The sequence below is a fragment of the Onychostruthus taczanowskii genome, unplaced genomic scaffold (assembly GCF_017590055.1).
Source record: "Onychostruthus taczanowskii isolate IOZ18803 unplaced genomic scaffold, ASM1759005v1 scaffold19, whole genome shotgun sequence".
Taxonomy (NCBI): domain Eukaryota; kingdom Metazoa; phylum Chordata; class Aves; order Passeriformes; family Passeridae; genus Onychostruthus; species Onychostruthus taczanowskii.
The window spans coordinates 12,077,297-12,098,209 of NW_024499128.1; the positions used below are offsets into that span (position 1 = coordinate 12,077,297).

General features: G+C 49.2%; 2 protein-coding genes across 2 annotated transcripts; one reads left to right on the top strand and one right to left on the bottom strand.

Moving 5' to 3' along the window:
- The first annotated feature begins 4,499 nt into the window (after window positions 1-4,499).
- On the top strand, window positions 4,500-5,612 carry SSTR5 (somatostatin receptor 5). The gene has a single exon (XM_041401823.1). It carries the CDS (start codon window positions 4,500-4,502, stop codon window positions 5,610-5,612), a length of 1,113 nt encoding a protein of 370 aa, XP_041257757.1.
- Window positions 5,613-14,612: 9,000 nt separating this feature from the next.
- Window positions 14,613-20,373, bottom strand: C1QTNF8 (C1q and TNF related 8). The gene is made up of 3 exons (XM_041401819.1): window positions 20,346-20,373; window positions 16,205-16,437; window positions 14,613-15,160 (listed from the first exon to the last, which is right to left on the bottom strand). Exons 2-3 carry the CDS (start codon window positions 16,419-16,421, stop codon window positions 14,613-14,615), a joined length of 765 nt encoding a protein of 254 aa, XP_041257753.1. The 5' UTR covers window positions 16,422-16,437; window positions 20,346-20,373.
- Window positions 20,374-20,913: the final 540 nt, after the last annotated feature.

The following is a 20,913-nucleotide window of genomic DNA, read 5'->3' on the forward strand; positions in this document are numbered from 1 at the left end:
AGGTGCTCTGGGGAACCCTGGGAGGAGCTGAGGGGTAGCAAGGTGGTGCCAAATATACAATTTTAAACGATTTTTTAGGGTTAAAAGTGGGAAGAAGTTGTGGAACTCGGAGTTCAGCTGATTGGTTTAGTCCTAATTCAGAGAGTGGAAACAGAGGAGCAATTTCAGGTGAGAAAGTTTTGTTTTCAGCAGAGAAAAATCCATAATTTTGTTTTTCGGGGCAACGAACTCCCCCTGAGAAGCATCAAAGGCAGATTTATCCAAGGAGAAAATTCCTTTTTGAGAGAATCTGAACAGATTCCTTCGGTTTTTTTTTAACTCCAGGTGGTGGGAATGGGACACCAAAGGTGTCCTCGCTGCATTGTACAGAACATTTTCATCCCTCAGAGCTGAGGCAGCTCTCGGGGTGATGCTGCATTTCCCACCCAGCTTTCCCGGGATTTCTGAGTTATCCCAGAGCTGCTCTGCCAGGTCCCTCCTGCCTTCTCCATCCACCCAAAGCCAGGAACGAGGCCCCGCGGCTCTCTGGGAAGCAGCAGGTGATGGACACGCAGCTCCGAGCCATGGAAATGATGAATTGATGAAAATCCCAGGGATTTGTTGCAGCCAGCTCCACGGGATGGGAGCTCTGCTGCCGGGAGACAATTCCTGGAGAGTTCTCCGGGTGTTTTTCCTCCCAAGACAGTTTGAAAAGCCTGGATTCCCACTGGCTGTGTTATCCCTAATTATCCTACTGCTGGAAGCAGCAATCTGCCGTGCTGGTGCTGTAATTCCATTCCCAGCAATTATCGTGGATGAGAGAGTGATGATTCCAGAGGCAAACAGGCAGCAGGATCCAATCCAGCTTGGAAAATCAGGTTTAATTCCTGCAATTCCTGCCTGAGCCCTGCCCCACTCTCATGCAATGTTCTCCACGGAGTTATTTTTGCTTTCCTGCTGTGACCAGAGCCCAGGGAAAACTTCAGTCTTGATCTGCCTGAGCATTTTTAATTTTAAATTAAAAATTTTAATTCCATTTTAAATGTTTGTTTTTCCTTAGGTCGGGATGATTTTTCAGTGGCTGTTTTGTTAATTCTTGGCTTTTTTTTTTTCACCCAGGTTTATTTAGGAGTTTTCACAAATGTGAAATTCTAGCACCATAACACCTCTGCTATTTATTCCCTGAATTTTTTTGGGAAGCAGGGACAGAGATATATTCAGCTGCTGTGGATGCTGATTTTTTTCCTGGATGGTGCTCTGTTAAAACTTGGAATTCTGTCAGCGATTATTCCAGGTCTACATTCCCAGCTCCTCAATTTTAAGCAGAAAACCCAAAATTTATGGACAATCCCAGGGTGGGGGCTTGGAAATCAAAGAGAAGAAAATCTGGATGAGAGGAAATCCCCTGGAGGTGTGTTTGTTATTAATCCCTTAATTAAGAACAACAAACAAGGCTATGAGGGATCAATCAGCGCCTCTTAATTACCTTTAATCATCGTCTTTAATCAGCCTTTGTGGAGGTTCAGGGTCGTGGTGACAAAAGGAGCTGAGGCCAAATCGTGCTGGTGAGGGACAAATTGTCACCTGGATAGGGGGAAAATTCCCTGTGCTCCTCCAAGGCAGCCAGGAAAACATGGATTTGCAGCTGCTCAGGGTTTTTTTTTCCAGGAAAAATCCCAGAATTCTGGTAGCTGCAAGGCAAAGGCTGAGGGAAGCAAACGTGGGATGGGGATCTGGGTTTGGATTGCAGATCTGGGGGCTTTGGGACATCAAATCCTGGGAATGGGGAATGTCCAGGTGGAGTAAATTCCTTCCTGGTGCTGAAAACAGCAGGGAAGAGTTGGAAAGATTTGCAGCAGAGCCTTAGGAAATGGATTTTCCCTCAGGAAATGCACTGGGGCATCCCTGGAATTGTCCACATCCAGGCTGGAGCGATCTGGGATATTGGGAGGTGCTGGTGGATGAGCTTGGAGGTCCCTTCTGACCTCCAGGATTCTGGGATTCCCTTCCCAATCCGCTGGGTATGACAGGGAATGTTGTACAGTTCATCCCACGGAACAAAAATCCCAAGGGAAAGGTGAATATTCCCACAAACCCACAGGAAGAGCCCCAAAACGCTGAGGAGACAAAGTGTCCCTGACTCCAGGAAAAGTCTGGCTGCTGGGGGAACCTGGAAGTTCCTCTCTGTTGGAAAATCCAAAAAATAAATCCAAAAATCCATCAAAAAAAAAAAAAATCCACACCTCTCCATGGAAAACACACCCAAGTCCTTCATGGAAAACCCCTGGAATGCCAATGGATGGCTGGGAGAGCCCGAGGCCCTCTGCAAAGAGGGATTTGGGGCTGGAGGATTTCTCCAGGGGGAGAAGAAATGGGAATTATCCAAAGAAAAAAAAAGCTCCTCTTTCCAAGGCCTGAACTCCAAAGGTGGTGGAAGGACCAGGACTGAAGTTATTGTGTAATTCCTCCAGTCCTGAATCCAAGGATGTGCGCTGTGGGAAAAGGGACTTTGGAAATGTGTCCTTTTCCATTTTTTAGAGGATGAGCCACACTTGACTGCCCCTCCTGACCTTCCCTGCTGAGCTCCAGCACTTTTTCTTTCCGTGCCTTCCAATTTTTCCCAGGCTCAATGGAAATTTTGGCTTTTTGGGCCCAGCCTGGATGTGCTGAGCTTGTCTGGGAAGAACATTCCCAATGCCAAGGATGCAGCCCCATGGATATGAGTTTATAAACTGCCTGCCCCATCCCATGTATTTTTCCTTCCTGTTCTTCCCTTCAGTGATCCCAGTGGGATCACAGCAAGAAAATGGGAATTTCCAGACCCCTCCCAGCTGAGAATGAGGGGTCCCAGCTTCGGCTTCTCCCAGAATTCCCCCATAAATAACCTGAGGTTTGCTACAACTCAGGAATTCAAAACAAGCTGAAGATCAGGATATAAAATTCCACTTTTCCAGCCAGAACTGGTCTTTTCCTGTGCTATTTTACCCAGGCTCTGACCCACTCCTGTTTAATTTATGAGGAGCTCGGCTGACCTCTGCCTGCAGCGGGATGTTGGGAATTGCAGGGATGCTCCCAACACCTAAACCTCAAACATTCCAGCAGCACATCCAGCTCCTCCTGCCCCATCCCCACCCCCCAGGAGCTCCAGCAGCTCCCTCAGCTCTCCCTGCACTCCCAATTTCCCCGGTGCATCTCCACCCAGCCACGTGAGACACCTACTCCCCATCTGCACATTCCCAAAGCAGCTCGGCACATTTGTGATTCCTCCCGGGAGCTGCAGGGGCTCCTCCTCTCCCCCAGGTTTTCTCACCCCAGGAGAAAGCCCAGCCACTGATGGAGGTGGTTTCTGATTGCTCCTGGAGACAAGGAGTTTTTGCAGTGCTGTGGGCTGCCTGTTTGTGATTCCAGATCCAAACCCCCGGATTATTGTGGGAATCTGATCGTCAGGTGATGGCAGCAAAAATTGCTGGGCATTTCTTCCACCTTCACCAGGATTTGCTGTGGGATTTTGTGCTCTAAATCTCCTTTTTTTTTTTTTTTAATATGATGTTCTCAAGTTTCTCTACCTGATAAATCGAAACCCATTCTGACAAAAAGGTGGAAAAGTATTCCTGGGAATCAAGCTCACCACAGGAAAGAGGTGTTGGAAATTCTCCACCTTTTTCAGAATGACTGGTAAAATTTATTTCACCTTCAAATCTGCTCAGCTGTCCTGGAGCTGCCCACTGCAGCTTGGATTTCCTGCAGGAAAAAGGGATTTTTGGGATAAAAAGCAGTTCAGGGTGAGAGGAGAGGATGTGGGAAAGCAAATATTAATCTTGAGAGATGGAAAAAAGAGTTTATTCCTTCCCTTCTCTGTGCACACACCCTGACCTGCTGGGGAAGATCTCAGATGTGATCCTTTCTGTCTTGGAGCTCAGGGATATTTTCCAAGGGTTTTTCATTGTTATGGAAAGTTTTACTTTCTCTCCTGGTCTCAGTTCCAACCCCAAAACCTTCCTCTATCCCAGATTGCTCCAAGCCCCGTCCAACCAAGCCTTGGACAGTTCCAAGGATGGGGCAGCCACAGCTTCTCTGGGAATTCTGTTCCAGAGCCTCTCCAGCCTCACAGGGAAAAATCCATCACAGCTACACCCAACCCTGGATCCTGTGAAAATGAAACAGAACCTGGGATCTGCTGGGATGAGCATGGGGATTCTCCCATTGTACAATTCCTTTGTTGGGAATTGATCCCATCCTACTCCTTGTCTCAGTAATCCAACCCCAAATCCTGAATAGAAGAGAAAATGGAAGAGATTGTAAACGTCCACTTTGTAAAAGTCCTGTCTCTCTTTTCCTTGAATTTTTTATTTTCTGAATTTTTGAATTTCTGGAAGTTTTGAATTTTTGAATTTCTGAAAGTTTTGAATTTTTGAATTTTTTTACTTTTCAAATTTTGAATTTCCCTTCCAGGAACAAGATGCCCATGAAGTTTAATCTCTCTTAAGAGGAAAAAAAACACAGAGAGAAAACAAAAACCCATGGATCCCCTGTACTTTTCCAGCACATTCAGCATGGAAGCCGCTCCCGGCGAGGCGAACTCCTCCCTGCTGCCCAACGCGACGGAGAACGGGACGCTGGCGGAGCCGCCCCCGTTCCAGTACATCCACAAGGTGCTCATCCCCATCTGCTACCTGCTGGTGTGCGCCGTGGGGCTGAGCGGCAACGCCCTGGTCATCTACGTGGTGCTGCGCCACGCCAAGATGAAAACGGTCACCAACATCTACATCCTCAACCTGGCCGTGGCCGACGTGCTCTTCATGCTGGGCCTGCCCTTCCTGGCCACCCAAAACGCCATCTCCTACTGGCCCTTCGGCTCCTTCCTCTGCCGGCTGGTGATGACCGTGGACGGCATCAACCAGTTCACCAGCATCTTCTGCCTGACGGTGATGAGCATGGACCGCTACCTGGCCGTGGTGCACCCCATCAAATCCACCAAGTGGAGACGCCCCAGGGTGGCCAAGCTCATCAGTGCCACCGTTTGGACCTTCTCCTTCTTGGTGGTGCTGCCCGTGATCATCTTCTCGGACGTGCAGGAGGACTTCCAGACGTGCAACATGAACTGGCCGGAGCCGGTCAACGTCTGGTCGGCGGCGTTCATCATCTACACCTCGGTGCTGGGCTTCTTTGGCCCTTTGCTGGTCATCTGCCTGTGCTACCTGCTGATCGTGGTCAAGGTCAAGTCCTCGGGGATCCGCGTGGGCTCCACGCGGCGCCGCAGGTCGGAGCGGAAGGTCACCAGGATGGTGGTGATCATCGTGGTGGTCTTCGTCTTCTGCTGGCTGCCCTTCTACACCATGAACATCGTCAACCTGATCCTCATCCTGCCCGCCGACCCCGTCCTGGAGGGGCTCTACTTCTTCATGGTGGTGCTGTCCTACGCCAACAGCTGCGCCAACCCCATCCTCTACGGCTTCCTCTCCGACAACTTCAAGCAGAGCTTCCAGAAGGTTCTCTGCCTCCGGAAGGGCGACGGAGCGGAGGATGGAGACCCCGTGGAGCACAGGCAGGAGAACAGCAGCCGCCTGCAGGAGTCCATGCTGACCCAGAGGAACGCAGAGTTCAACGGGCACATGCAGACCAGCAAGGTCTGAGGGCACGGCCCGGCGCTGCAGAGTCCCCTGGAGGACTTGGGGACTTCAAGGAGGGCATGGTCTGGCACTGCAGAGTCCCTGGAGGACTTGGGGACTTCAACTGGAGCAGAGCCTGGCGCTGCAGAGTCCCCTGGAGGACTTGGGGACTTCAAGGAGAGCTCAGTTCACACAAAAGGAAAATGTGGAGCCCCAGAAGCTCCAAGAAATGTACACAGAGGGCTCTTCCCTGCTTTTCCCAGCTGGAAGTGCCAAGCTCTCATGGTGTCCTGATGGATGTGATGTCTGGGACCACTTTGGGTCCTCCAGGGAATGATTTCCAGGCTTTGTACCCCTCTAGTGATGCAAATCAACACTAAGCTGGCTCTAATTCCCTTGTTAAGCTTGGTTTAAGGCTGCTTTGCACTGCTGGGATCAGCTCCGAGCAGCAAACAGCTCAGCTGGGATCTTTGTGAATTCTTCAAGGGGATTTCTGAAAGGAAAATGAGATTTCTTCAGAGTTTCATGCAAAAAAGGCACCAGCACAGCTCTGGAAATGGGTTCTGATGTGCTGCGTGCTGCCTTTGCTTTGTTTTCCTGTCATGAACCCATCCCAGCGAGCCAGAACAGCCAGAAACTCTTCAAACACAGCCAGAAAGGATAAAAAACCAAGATTAGGAAAACATTCCGGAAAGGAATCAATGTAGCCATGACATTTCCACCCTCCCAACCCATGAAATGTGCTGTGACCCCGTTGTTGTGATGCCAGTGCTGATGGCCGTGGGCTCCTGGGGAGATTTTGTGTCCATTCCTTGGTTCTGAGTACAAGTCTGGACTCAAAGCTGTGTTTTCAGAAATTAAACCCAGCTCAATCCTGCTGACTGGCACAGTTTCCAGGGGGTGTTTGTCAGTCCTGGAGGTTTTTCCCAACTTTAGTGATTCCATCATTCCGTTTATTCTGTTGGATGTGACACTCACATTCCCAAAGCCAGGAACTCACAGGATGCACCCAGAGCCTGGCTGGGACCATGAGTAATTTACTCCCATGTTTCTCCCACTAGCAGGCAGTGCCCACATTCCAAATCCCAGCACAGCCAGGTTTAGCTGATTGATTAATTAATAAAATTAATTTCCTGTAGGTTTGGTGTGATTCCCTCAGTTTTCCACCTGAAATGATCCCTCCTGGAAACTCTGAAGTGAGAAATGACTGGAAAGCTCAAGGTTGGGGCAGGAAAATCTGCTTTGGAAAGAAAAAGGATTTTAATAAATTCAGATTTCTGGGAAGGAGCTAAACCCTGTTTTGAGCAGAGCAAAGAGCATTTGTCCCCTCCTTCCGTGGAGTTTGATCAAATCCTTGGAATTAACCTAAGGAAGTTTTATCTGGAGGGAACAAACCATGGAAAAGAGGTGGATAAACCTGGGCCTTGTTTTCCACCTGCCCCAGACTGACCACACTTCTTTTCCCACCCCCCCAGACCAGGATGGGTATCCCAATTCCCAGAAAACAGAAATTCCAGCCAGCCCCTCCAACATTCCCGTTGGTAATGCTGCAATCCATCATATTTAAGGAGCAAATTTAGGAAAGCTCTCAATGCCCCAGTTCCCAGGAAAATTCCAACCCTGGGGAATTCAGTGCCATGGGAATGCTGCTTTGCAGGAGTTTATTTTTTTTCCTGGCCCAAGGAATTTTTTTTCTGGGAGCAGCTCCTGCAGATCATCTCTCCAGTGTCACTCAGCCTTTGCTCCACGGGATTCCCTCCCCATCCTAACAAATCTTTCCTCAGACCTGCTCGATGCCTTAGGAAGCTCTGCTGGCTTTTCCCCGAACCCCAAACGCCGTTCCTGGGCTTCTCCTGGCAGCTTGGCAGTGGAATTTTGAGGAGCCAGCTGAGCTGCCAACCTCCCTGCACACATTCCATCAAAACATGTCATCCTTCCACAAAGACTGACAAATTCCCTGGAAAATCTGTCCTCCCAGCCAGCCCTTCCCAGGAAGCTCCAGACAGCACCGACACTCCCCAGATCCCTTTTTTTCTCCACACATTCCAGCCCCAATCCCTCAGCCCCAGGGATTGAGTGACATTTTTAATACCTCGACAGACAATCCTTCCAAATTCCAGCTTATTCAGCTTTTCCTTTGATTCATCCAAGGATTCCAAATGTTGGCTCTGCTCTGCTGGAAAAAAAACCAACAAATCCACCCACGGGAAGATTATGGAAAATTTGCCTGGTGCCTACCTGACCTTCAGGAGGTAGAAAAATAATTTGGATAAAGTAAAAAATTAAATAAAATAATAAATAAAAAATAAACTGGAATTTCTGGTTCAGGCTCCAGCTATGAATATTCAATGAGATCCATGCAACAAAGGGAATTCCAGCTGCTGGATACCAAAGGATGGGAAGGAAGGGTGTGTGGAAAAATCCACCAAGCAACCTTTGGGATAGAGGAGCAGCTTCCTTCAGGGATTCACTTTTTATTCCATGAAAAATGGGTTTAATTGAGGGGGGGAAATCATGGGTGCAGTTTGGACAAGTGGCATTAGGAGACAGCAATTCCAAAAGGCAGATTCCAGGTGGGCATCCCAAAAGGTTTGGGATTCTTGGGCACTTCCTGGGTTTCAGCAGGGTCACCATGGAATCCTCTGGCTTTGGGATCTCTCCTGGCTGCTCCCCAAGGGAGGAAAAATCCAGGAAAGTTCCTGAAGTGTGGAATTTATCCCAGGATTTAGGTGTGGAATTTATCCTGGGATTTATCAGTGGCTTGATGTTGGAGTAAGGGCAGGGCACACCTAGAATTTTTGCACCTTCCATCTGTTAAACTCCCAGCTCTCTATTCCCTGAGGTCCCGGGGCTGGGATTATCCCTGGGATCTAAACATTCCCTGTGCCAGCCTTGCTCCATCAGGAGCATCCTTAAATCCTACAAATCCCAATTTCCAACACCTGTCCCTGCTCCTTGGAGCTGCAGCCGAGGCAGGAGCGGCAGATTTCATCCCAGATTTATTCCCAGGATATTTTATCCAGCTCCAGCCCCTGGCTCACCTGGAATGCCTCAGCTGCTCACCTCACCCTGCTCCTGGTGTTCCTGGATCCTTCATTCCTGCCCTTTTGGGCGTTGTTTGGAGAACTCCATGGAAATCCGGCGCTGTTGCCATGGGATGGGCGGCGCTCCGGGGTTTCTGTGTTCCCTCTCCCTTTCACACTTAATCCTCCCTATCTGCCCATCATTCCCTGGAAAGCCACGGGAGGTGAAGCTGTCCCTGCTGGCTCCCTGCTCCTGAGCCTTTAAGCCCTGGATCCCGTTCCTGACCTCGAGCCAGGAGTCATCCCAAACTCTGGATGCATCCCACTCCCTCAGCCTGGGATGAACCCGCTGAGCTTTCCCAACAGGAAAAGCAGCAGCCCTTGGGAAAAGCTGGGAATGAACAACCCTGGCTTGTGGGAGTGGGAGATCATGAAGGAATTTCTGTGGGGATTTGGCCCTGGATGCAAACACAGCCCAGGCCTGGAAGTGCAGTGACCTGGGAATTATCAGGGAAGAGTTTTCCCTTCACCTTCCATGGATCACCTCTGCTGGCTGGATTTGGGGTTTATAATCCTGGTGCAACCCTCTGGGATGGGAGATCCAGGATTGCAGCCCCCCCTGCTCCAGAAGATCCCTATTTAATATTCCAGAGGGAGATTTGGGGCTTTTCCCCTCCCTGCTCCAGAGCTGAATCCCACCATGGTTTTCTCTGGAGAATTTGTTGGAAAAAAATAAAGAATAAAAATCCCTCTAAGGCCTCAATGAATTTATGCACTCCTGGCTTTTCCTAGCAAAACAAAGAATCATGGAATGCTCTGGATTGGGAGGGACTTCAAGCTCATCCCATTCCAACTCCTGCCATGAGCAGGAAAATTTCCACTGTCCCAGGGTGCTCTGGCCTTGGACACCTCCAGGGATGGAGCAGCCATCCTGGGCACAATTCCTGCATCCAGGAGGAACAACAGAGCCAGTCAGCACAAATCCCATACACAATTCCTGCACAATTCCCGATTCCAAGAGCCAGGCAGCACAAATGCCATACACAATTCCTGCACAATTCCCGATTCCAAGAGCCAGGCAGCACAAATCCCATACACAATTCCTGATTCCAAGAGCCAGGCAGCACAAATCCCATACACAATTCCTGATTCCAAGAGCCAGACAGCACAAATCCCATACACAATTCCTGATTCCAAGAGCAAGGCAGCACAAATCCCGTGCACAATTCCTGCTTCACCGGAGGAGAAGCGCTGGCTCCCTGGCTCCGGGAGCCGTGGTGACAGCAGCTCCCCTGGGCAGGGTAATTAATTAATTATGCATTCCCAGAATTAATGAGAGCATCCTGTTTGCATCCCTGTCCCGTTTCTCCACAGATTCCAGCCCCATATGCCGGGTGCCAGACAGGGCTGACGGGCCCCCATCCCACACTTGGAATTCTTTTATTTCCTGACGTGTCTGCGCCTGGCTCCTGACAGGAATCAGAAGCATTTCCATGGAATTAATTCATGGCACTCGATGGTGTTTGGATTTTTCCAGCACGTTTTCAGGGAGGGAAAAGCAGATCTGTGGATTTCTAACCTGATAAAAACCTGGGAGCTGAGCTGGGCCACACAGACGGAGGCAGGACATGGGAATGGAGGGTTCTGCATCCCTGGAATCACAGGATCGCTGAGGTGGGAAAAGATCTCTGGCAGCACTGAGCCCATCCCTGTCCAGGTGTCTTTTCCATGCCGGAAAAATTCAGGATTCTGACTCAAAAGGAATGAAAACACAGAAAAACAGGGAGAAATGATCTGGTGGATGAATTGTTTTGGGTTCTTCCTTGCATGGAAAAAGGGAGATGATTCCAATATGATCCCCTGGGAATTCACGGGCTCTGTGCTGGGTTTTGCATCAGCAAAACCCCAAATCCAGTGGCAATTCCTCAGTTTCCTGCACATGGAATTTCACTCCTGAAATGGCCTTGTGGTGGCTGAGATTGCAGCATTCCAACCTGGAGCCAGCAGAGAGGGATTTGCTTCCAGAACGATCCAGAGACAAAGCAATTCCTTGGAGAGCTGATTTTAATGTGATTTCCCCTGGAAATAGCATTAGGCTGTCATTCCCAATGTCTGGCAGGAATTGTTGGGTGTCCAAATCTCTGCAGTAGCTTTTGGCTGGAATACAAATGCAGCTGGGGAGGGAACATCCACAGCTTTGGGAACAGGGAAGCAAATCCCTCCTCATCCCAGGGATCCAGCTCATCTCCCTGTTTGCCCATTCCTGAGGGGATGAACCTCTTCCCACATCTCTGCAAGGACACAAATCCAGAGTTTTCCCTACAGGAAGGCCCTGCCCCATCTGAATCCCAGGGATTTTACTGAAAAACCCGTGAGAGAACAGGAAATCTCCCAAAATTAAGCAAGGAGAAGGTGCTGAGGGCAGAGAGCACACACAGATTTTCCTGGTGTTGCAGCCTGGATCTTGCCAGGAAAAATAAAACCACTCTGGAAAATCAGGAGGAGAATGAGGAATCCTCAGGATTTACAGGAACAGAGCAGGGAGCAAGAACAGGGAACCCCCAAATGAATCCCAGCTCTCATTCCAGGGAAGGATGGAGATTCCAGCCTGTCCACATTTGGGAATTGCCATTCCCAGCCTGTCTAGGTTTAGGAATTACCATTCCCAGACAGTCCAGGGATTGGGAATTGCGATTCCCAGCCTGTCCAGGTTTAGGAATTGCCATTCCCAGCCTGTCCAGGTTTGGGAATTGCCATTCTCAGCCTGTCCAGGTTTGGGAATTGCCATTCCCAGCCTGTCCAGGGAGGGTGTGGAAGGCCAAAGTCTCCATCGGAGCTTTTAGCCAGGATTGCTCCCTGGCTTGGAAGCGCTCTCTGTTTGTTTTCCCACTTTCCCCTCCCATCTCCTGCATTTTCTCCCAATCCTTGGGGTGGGATAGATCCTTGCTGGAGTCATTAAATCCCATTCCACTCATCCAGAGGCAATCCATTAGCCTGATTTGTTGCCTGGTTTCCTTATCGGCCTCGATTTTATCTCGTTCCTGTCGTAAATCCAAAGTTTCCTCCTGGAGAGGAAGGGAAGAGTTTGCCCAAGGCACCGGTGCCTGTTGTTATTCCCGAGAAAAATCCATCCAGAGGGACAGAACCACACCCAAACAGGCTCTTTGTCCCCAAAACAGGCTGGGAGGAGATGGGAATGAGGGATTGTGGCATTCCTGGGATAGAGGGAGCTCAACAAGCAGAGCAGGGGAAGCTTAAGTTGGATTTTAGGGAAATTTCTTTCCCAAAAGAGGTGTCCAGCCCTGGAAAAGTGATTTAAATATGGGAGCATCCAGCTTTGACATATTCCATTTCCCCCAAAATCTTGTCAGGTTGAGATTCCCAGTGGTTTTTAGGCCATTAGGGATAATTTGGATCCTGTGGATCCCTTTGGATGCTTGGAAAGGTTGTTGTACCCCTGGAATTGACATGGATTTAATGATTCCCCTGCTCCTGGCACTGGGATGAGTCATGAGAGCTCCAAAATCCAAATATTTCTCCTGGAGGTGAGTTTATTTAGGGATAAAAATGATGGATTTTTTGCTGCTTCCCAGAAGATAGGGATTTCTCTGGAATTCTTTGGATTGAAAACATTCTGGGTGTGGTTTTTCCAGCCCTGGAAATGATCAGGGAATTTTTAATTGTAATTATAGTCAGTGCAGCAAACAGGAAATGGGAAAGATCCAAAATTGTGGGAAAACTTCTGAATCTGTGGGGAATGAGGAATTCCAGAGCAGCTGGGAATGCTCCTGCTCCACCACAGAGCTCCTGCCAGCCTGGGAATTCTTTTTCCAAACTAGGGATGGGATTAGAAATAGGAAAAGGAGGGAAAAAGATGTGGAGCTTTCCAATGTGGCTTTAAAATCATGGAAATTGCCCAGGTTTCCTTTTCAGGATGCAGGGTGAGGGAAGCAGGAGGATTCAAGTCTTGGGATCCATTTTTATCTGGAATTTTCTACTTTAAAACTCCCTATTTTCAGGAAATTTGGGAGATCTTGAAGATTTGGGATTGATTTAGGGGAAAAGGAGTTGGTGGCAGCTTCCTTTTGGGAATTCTTTGGATTAAAGGAGCTAAAATTGCCCCCAGAGACTTTTCCAGGGTCAGTGTGGTGCTTTTAGCCAGGGAATGCAGAAAAACTTATGGAAAAACTTATGGAAAAGAGAGAAACAACCCCAGGTACAGAAAGCAAAATCTTTATTTCAGCTACTTTTCCCAAAGCTGGGGAAGGTGAGATCCATGGAAGAGTTTTCCTGGCAAGAATTTCCCTGGATTCTTTGTATAAAAGATTTGGGAAGCAAACGAGAGACTGGGAGAAAGGAAAAGAAGGAATGGGATAAATGGTGGGGTTTTGCTGCATGCACCATGGTTCTATGCATAATTTTTTAGGAAAAAACCCCCAAATCCCTAAAAATCACTGCTTGAAGAAAAACTCATTTTTCTTTCCAACTTTTCCTCCACTTTCCATAAATGATGGTGCCATAAGATGGTGATTTCTGAGAAAAACACCCCCAAATCCCTAAAAACCACTGCTTGAAGAAAAACTCATTTTTCTTTCCCAATTTTTCTCCATTTCCCAGAAATTATGGTGCTCCAAGTCAGTAATTTCTGAGGAAAAAAAAACAAACCTAAATCCCTAAAACAACAACAAGCAAAACAACCCCAAATCATTTTCTTTCCAGTTTTTCCTCCATTTTCCAGAAATGATGATGCTCCAGAATGGGAATGTCCAGATGGGAGCGCAGCCTGAAATCCCAGCTTGGCAAATCCCAAATTCCCAGCATTTTGTTCAGTTGGGAAGCACATTCCCAGGCAGGCTGGATGTTCTTCTGGGAAGTTTTTCTCTGGAGCCTGTGGTTGTACCGAGCTCTGTTTCCCTGGAAAATCTTTCCCGAATCCATCTGCTGTTATTGCTCTAATTCCACCATTCTGCTGGAACCATGGAATATGACACAGAATGGAACCAACCCGGAATTTGGGATTAATTCCTGTGCAAAATATTGATTTTAATGCCAAAATCCTTGCCTGAGAGAAGCCAACCTGGTGCTGCTGAGGGGGTGGCTCTAATTAGCCGAGATTTCTACAGGAATAACAAAATTCCTTAATTAGCACCTGGATAATCACTCTGGTCCTTAAGGATAATTGTTTTATCATAATTATATCCTAATTATTGTAATTCCTTATCTAAAGCACAGCAAAGGAGGGAAATTCTGCTGCCAAGTTGGCACATTTTTGGGGATGTTCCTGAGGGGCTACACAGGGAGCTGGGAATCTTCTGGAACTTTTGTGCAGGTGGAACAGTTCCCTCCATCCACAAAGGGGTGGAAAACCACTCTTCAAATATTCCAAATGGGACAGGAGATGAAGAGCAAGGTGGAATTTCTGCTGTCAACTTGGCAAACTCTTCAGGGATGTTCCTGAGGGTCTTTACAGGGACCTGGGAATCTTCTGGAATTTTTGTGCAGGTGGAAGAGCCACCTTTGTCCACACAGGGGTGGAAAACCACCCTTCCAAGGGCTGCAAATGTTCCAAATAGAATGGGAGATGCAGGGAAAGAAGAGAAATTTTTGCTGCCAACTTTGCAGCTCTTCAGGGATGTTCCTGAGGGGCTACACAGAGAGTTGGAAAACTTCTGGAATTCTTGTGCAGTGGGAACAGTTCCCTCCATCCATAAACGATTGGAAAAACCACCCTTCCAAGGGCTGCAAATATTCCAAATGGAGTGGGACATGCAGAGAAAGAAGGGAAAATTTTGCTGTCAAATGGACAAACTCCAGGGATGCTCCTGAGGGGCCACAAAGGGAGCTGGGAACATTCTGGAATCCTTGCGCAGCTTGGACCCACACAGATGTGGAAAAACAGCTCTTCCAGGGCTACAACCATTCCAGATGGAATTAGAGATGCACTTCTAGAGGGAAGACACTGCTGGATGGCCCAAAGCTTTTCCCTGGAGCTGAGGAGCTCCTACTCCAGGGCGGGTTTGATCAGGTGCCCGTTGAAGATGATGTACACATCCGACTCCTCGCTGTAAATGGCATTTTCCCTCTCCCTCTTGAACATCCTGACCCAAACCTCATCCCCTTCCTGCAGATCCAGCATCAGGCTCTGGCTCTGCATGATGCTCCTGTCGCTGGGCTGGGCGTACAGGATGGCCACGGCCTGCTCGTTCCTCATCAGGTGCACGTAGGTCTCCTTGAAATTCCAGGTGTGCACGTTGAGGCTGAAGTAGTAAATCCCGGGGACGTAGCAGAAGAACTTCCCGGAGAACATGTTGAAGTGCTGGTAGAGGTTGACGAATTCCGTGTCGAAGGTGACGTGCTGGAAGTAGTCGGAGCTGTGCAGGGCCTTGCGGCGGCCCACGGAGAAGGCGGCGAAGAGCTGCTTGCAGGAGTGGCCCTGGGGGCCGGGCTGGCCCTTCTGGCCCTTGCGGCCGCTCAGCCCGCGGGATCCCCGCTCCCCCGCCTTCCCGGCTGCTCCGGGGAATCCCCGCTCGCCCATCTCGCCCTTCTCGCCTGCCAGGGGGAGGGAAAAGCGGGGAAAGACAAAGATGGGGAGTTCAGGTTCCAGGAATGGCCTGGAGACAGGTGGCAGAGGAACTGCTGGGGCAATGTTTGCCCATCCTGGGAGTATTGGTCAGATATCAGCAGCTTCCCAATTCCCAGAAGGATTAACCCAGGAATATCAATCAGATATCAGCAGGTTCCCAATTTCCAGAAGGATTAACCCAGGAATATCAATCAGATATCAGCAGGTTCCCAATTTCCAGAAGGATTAACCCAGGAATATCAATCAGATATCAGCAGGTTCCCAATTTCCAGAAGGATTAACCCAGGAATATCAATCAGATATCAGCAGGTTCCCAATTTCCAGAAGGATTAACCCAGGAATATCAATCAGATATCAGCAGGTTCCCAATTTCCAGAAGGATTAACCCAGGAATATCAATCAGATATCAGCAGCTTCCCAATTCCCAGAAGGATTAATTTTGGGCCATGTTTGGGCACCACCATATTTTGGGGACCCCTTGATCTTGTTTTGGACACATTTTGGGCATGACAACCTTTTGGGCACCCTTTGACCTTTGGGCACATTTTGGACACGTCTTGTCCTTGTTTTGGGTGCTCCTTGATCCTGTTTTGGGCACAACCATTTTTGGGGCGTCCCTTAACCTGGGTTTGGGCACATTTGGGCACAACCACATTTCAGGCACCCCTAGACATCGTTTTGGACACATTTTGGGCATGACAACATTTTGGGCACCCCTTGACCTTTGCTTGGGCACAGTTTTGGACACACCTTGACATTGTTTTGGCACTTTGGGGCACATTTGGGCACCCCTTGACCTTATTTTGCGCACCTTTGCGCACAACCACATTTTGGGCACCCCTTGACCTCGTATTGGGCACAACCACATCTTGGGCACTCCTTGACCTGATTTTGGGCACTTTTTTGGCACCCCTTGCTTTTGTTCTTGAATTTTGGGCTGAGTTTTGCTGTTGGGAAGCACCAAGGAAGAGCAGCGAGGAGAAGGCCGGGAGCGAGCTGCACCCACCCACCTTTGAGGATGGTGATGTCAATGGTGGGCTGGATTTTGGGCAGGGAATATTCGGGCTGGCCGCTCATCCTCGCGGACCTTTGGGAGAAGATGGACACGGGCTGCTCCGAGGGCCCGCAGCACCTCACGCACGCCAGGCGCCGCCGGGGCAGCGCCTTCTCCGGCTGGGATGCGGCATTCCCGGCGGAAAGCAGGAGCAGCAGGATCACGGCGCTCATCCTCCCTCGGGAGCAGCTGGGGAGGAGAGGGAACACAAACCATTAACGGGGCGATCCCAATCAGGGCCACCTGGCGAGTGCTTTCCTTGGGGTTAATTATTAACGGATCCTGGAGTGGCACCGGGAGACTCCGGGTGGGAACGGTGCCCCTCGGAGCGCTGGGAAAGGCGATTCCTGGCTGGCATTACCTGTGACAGATGCTGAGAGACACCAGGTCAACAAAAGGACGGGGGGGAAAAAAATCCCAAGCCAAACAAAACCTGCTGGGAGCAGAAGCTCGGCTGGAAAAGCTCTTGGAACAAACGCTACAGGAAATTTCTGGGGAAAAGACAAAAGTCAAGCTCTGTTGGCTTGTTTGGTGCCTCAGTATCCCAAAAAATTCAAAATGAAGGGCAAAATATGGAATTTTATTTAAATATAGAGCCAAAACCTGATTTTTTTGGGGGAGGAAAAGTCCAGAAGAAAAACAAAAGCAACAGAAATCAAAAGCATTTCTGTCTTTAAATGTTCTCTGGCAGCCTCTTGACAGTGACTTCTTTCCATGGTTTATCCATTCCCATATTCTCTTCCAATCGGAATTCCTGTGTGTATTTTCCAGTTTGATTTTCCCATGTGTGGAATGGAAACCCAAAGAGCTGCACCAAACTGGATTTGCTCAGCATAAACCCTGGGGTTTGGGAATCCTTGGTTAGATTTTCATCCCTCTGATTTTCATCTGATTCTGGGAGAAATCCAGGGAGAAAATTCCTCTTTTTTCTCCATCTGAGGCATTTTTTTCCCTGGATTTCTCCCAGATTCAGCTCAATCCTTCCCTAGGAACAGGTCAGTGAGGAGCCAGAGAAAATTCCTCTGTTTTCCACATCAAAGGCATTTTCCCCCTGGATTTCTCCCAGAATCAGCTCCAATCCCTCCCTAGGAACAGGTGAAAAGAAGAGGAATTTTCTCTGGCTCCTCACTGACCTGTTCCCAGGGAAGGATTGGAGCTGAAGATTGGCCACTCATTCCCATTCCATGTGTAATTAGTGTCATTGCAGTGATTGCAGTGGAGCCTCATCCAGGACAGATTTCTTGGATCGATGCCTCCGTGGATCTTCTCCAAAGTCCAATTAGTGAGATGGACTCGGGCTGACCCTGGGCTGGGAATGGTTCCTCTTCCACCAGCTGGAATTCCTGGAATAGGTCGGGAAGGGGGTGCTGGATGGCCTGGATTCCACTGGAAATCCAGGATTCATAGATTTCATTCCATGGACACCCAGAGGGAGAATTTCCAGCCTTGGACCTGCTTCCCTAGGAACAAAATGAGCCAGGGGGGGAAAAAAGGAGGAAAAACCTGTCAGGAGTGGGATTGGACCAGCATTCCTGGGAAATGTTTTCTTCCCATTCTTCCCTGCTGGAAAAGAAGTGTCAGCCACACTGTCCCAGCTTCCTGGAAATCCAAGAAATCCTCATTATCAGGAAAATAATGACTTTGCCTCTGAGAGCAGGGAATGTTCTTTCCTGAAATCCTTTGGATTCGTAATTGTACCTCGTTCCAGTGGCAGCTGGAGGAGGGATAAATCCCCCTTTTCCATCAGCATTCATTGCTTGAATTCCATGTTATTAAATCCTTTTTAATTTCCATTAATTTTTAAAATAATCTTTGAGTTTCCAGCTGGAAATAGAAGCACAGGAAGGTTAAATGGGCAGAAAATCCTAAAAATCTGCCCAGGATGGACTTGATGGGCTTGGAGGACTTTTCCAACCTCAGGAATTCTGGGGTTCCCTGAGCCACACTCTGAATTCCTGCTGGTGTTTTCCTTCCTAGGGTTATTCCTAGGACTTCACTTGAAAAAGAAATCCATAACTATCCTTGCTTTAAATTCATGGACAACACCAGGCACTGCCCCTTTTAATTTAGGACAAACCTCGATTAAAACCCCACAGTTAAACCCAAAACCTTGATGGAAAACTCACGGATGTGCCAGCTCCGAAGCTCAGCACCATTCCAGAAATAAGGAAAATATTCCAGTTGTGCCTTTTTACCTTTTATCTTCTCTCCAGCCTGAAGCTCCTCACGGCTCCAGAGCTCCTTGGATCGGGAGCAGCAGGAAACGCGGCATCCTCAGGGCTGGGATTGTCCGACACTGCGCTTCCTCTTGGAAAGGATTTCCCCGGGATTTGTTTGATTTTCTCTCCCAGGAGGATCTAAAATTTCTTAGTAGGCAGCTCCTTGTGGAAAAGCCCAAAACACTGGAGGATTTTGTGCGTTTTCCAAGGAAAATGCTGCTGGATTCTGGTGCCGAGCTCCGGCAGCTCCTGTCGGATAAAATATCCCGGAGATCCTGCAGGAGCTGGGCTGTGGCAGAAGTGATTTGAGAACTCCCAGGCAGGAATATTTGTATCCCAAAAAGGAAGTGGGTTAGGAATTGCCACTGCCTGTCGTGGTTGGAGGATGAGCGAGGTCCTTGTCCGGGGTGTTTATCCAACCCTGGGATGATGGAGAAGAGGGGCTGGACGTGCTGCTGGAGCTGTGAGAGAGGCAGGAATGGAGGGAAAACAGGATCCAGCCATGGAGAGATCCAGGAGTGGAGCTGCAGCTGGATTTGCAGTGCCTGGGTGAATATTTGTCTGGGAATTTGTAGCTCCTTTTGCAATTATCCATTATTTAAATTTTATTTTTAAATTTCTGATGTTTTAAAGCCCGGGCCTGTTTCCAGTGGGGGTGATTCCCTGAATTCCTCCATCCTGGGAGGAGCCAGCCCTGAGCAGCAAGCTCACTTGCTGCGAATTCACCAGGAATTCACCAGGAATGGGAAGAGACGAGGTTCCCAAGGAAATATCCCTTCACCAAGGGAGGTTTGGATGGATTTAACACAATTCCATGGGAGTGCTGTGGGAGGAGAGGCTGTGCCTGGATGGAAACACTCCTGTGCACCTGGATTCCTGCAAATTCCCAAGGTTCCATCCTGCCCTAGCAGGAGGAGATTTGTGATTCCCAAGGGAAGAGCTTTTCCCTTTTTCCTTCTCTTTATCCCAGGATTCCACCCTGCCCTGGAACGGGGAGCAGAAGGAGGTTCCTCATTCCCAAGGGAACACAGACAGGGAGCAGGAGCGGGTTTGTGACTCCCAAGGGAAGAGCTTTTCCCTTTTTCCTTCCCTTTATCCCAGGATTCCACCCTGCACTGGACAGGGAGCAGGAGGATGTTCCCGATTCCCAACGAATACGGACAGGGAGCAGAAGGATGCTCCCGATTCCCAAGGAACAGCTCTTCCCTCTCTCCTTCTCCGTGTCCCTGCCCGCACCTCTGACTCCTGCAGTGTCCTGGAATTGTCCCTGCTCCAGGCTGGGCGGCTCCCTGGCAGAATTCCCGGCTCCCGAGCCAGCCCAGGCGGTGATTCAGCAGGAATTACAGTAAAAGTCATTCCCAGGGCAGCTTCTCCCGCAGGACAAACCCCCCTGATGGAATCGGCCGGCACGGATCCCTCCTTCACCCTTCCCGATGGAGAAGCAGCTTTCCCGGGATTTGCCCGTGCTGGGAATTCAGTGAGAATTCAGGGTTGTCCCTGCAGAGGCTCCCGGGTGGGATTTTCCCCCCAGGATGCGGTGCCTGGATCCCGATCCCATCCCGGAGCGAGCAGCACATTCCAAAGGGCTGGAGAAGCGAATTCCCTGGAAGTTTCTAAACCTGTGAAGACTCCTGGAAGCGGCTCCTTCCTGCCCTGTGTCCATCACCATCCCACCGGGAGCAGCATCCCGCTGGGAAAAGCTCCGTCCTGGGGTGTGCAGGGTGGATAATGGGATAGGGAATTTTAACTGGGACAAATTAAAGCCAGCCCAGCACTCCCAAACCCCCTCATTCCTGCTTTTCCCAAGGAATCTGCTCAGCAGGGTGGGAATGTTCCCACAGGGGATCCCATCCCTTTATCCCGATCCCTGTAACTCACCTGGTCCCTCAGAATCCCTGGATTTTCCTTCCCTTGCTGTTCCTCCGCTGCTGCTGCTGCAGCTCTCCAGCCAGGCTGCAGCTTCCGTGCTGGGATCCAAGAGAAACACGGAAAGTCAGGCTGGATCCTTAGGAAACCTTGGCAAAAGGAATTTTTTCCCTGGTTTTCTTTGCTTGCACCAACTTGTGCCGGGCTCCTGAGCCTTTGTCCCACTCCGGTTTCCTCGGGATTCGCTGCCAGTCTGGAATTCTGCAGGGCCTCTCCCAGGGATGGAAATAAAAAGTAAAAAAAAAAAAATTGGGATTAAAAAAAATAAAAGGATGAAAAAAACTCCACCACAGAACTCAAAACCACATCCAGAGTTCCAGCCAAGAGGGAAAGTGCTGGGATCATATGGAAAGAATTTTTCTTTGGGAGTTTTCGGCATCTTTTTAAGCAGGAGAAAGGAAAAAAAGGAAACAACAAAGCCACAATAAAATCTCTGGGATTTGTGTATGAGCTGGAAAAGCAGGAATGGCTTTGAGGTGGAAGAGGGGAGATGTAGATGGGATATTGGGAAGGAATTCTC

Bases quoted from the DNA above. Each gene is read 5' to 3' on its own strand.
- SSTR5 (XM_041401823.1), top strand. From the start codon at position 4,500: ATGGATCCCCTGTACTTTTCCAGCACATTCAGCATGGAAGCCGCTCCC.
- C1QTNF8 (XM_041401819.1), bottom strand. From the start codon at position 16,421: ATGAGCGCCGTGATCCTGCTGCTCCTGCTTTCCGCCGGGAATGCCGCA. The intron at 15,161-16,204 runs GTGGGTGGGTGC...TCCCCCTGGCAG, and splicing joins TGACATCACCATCCTCAAAG to GCGAGAAGGGCGAGATGGGC.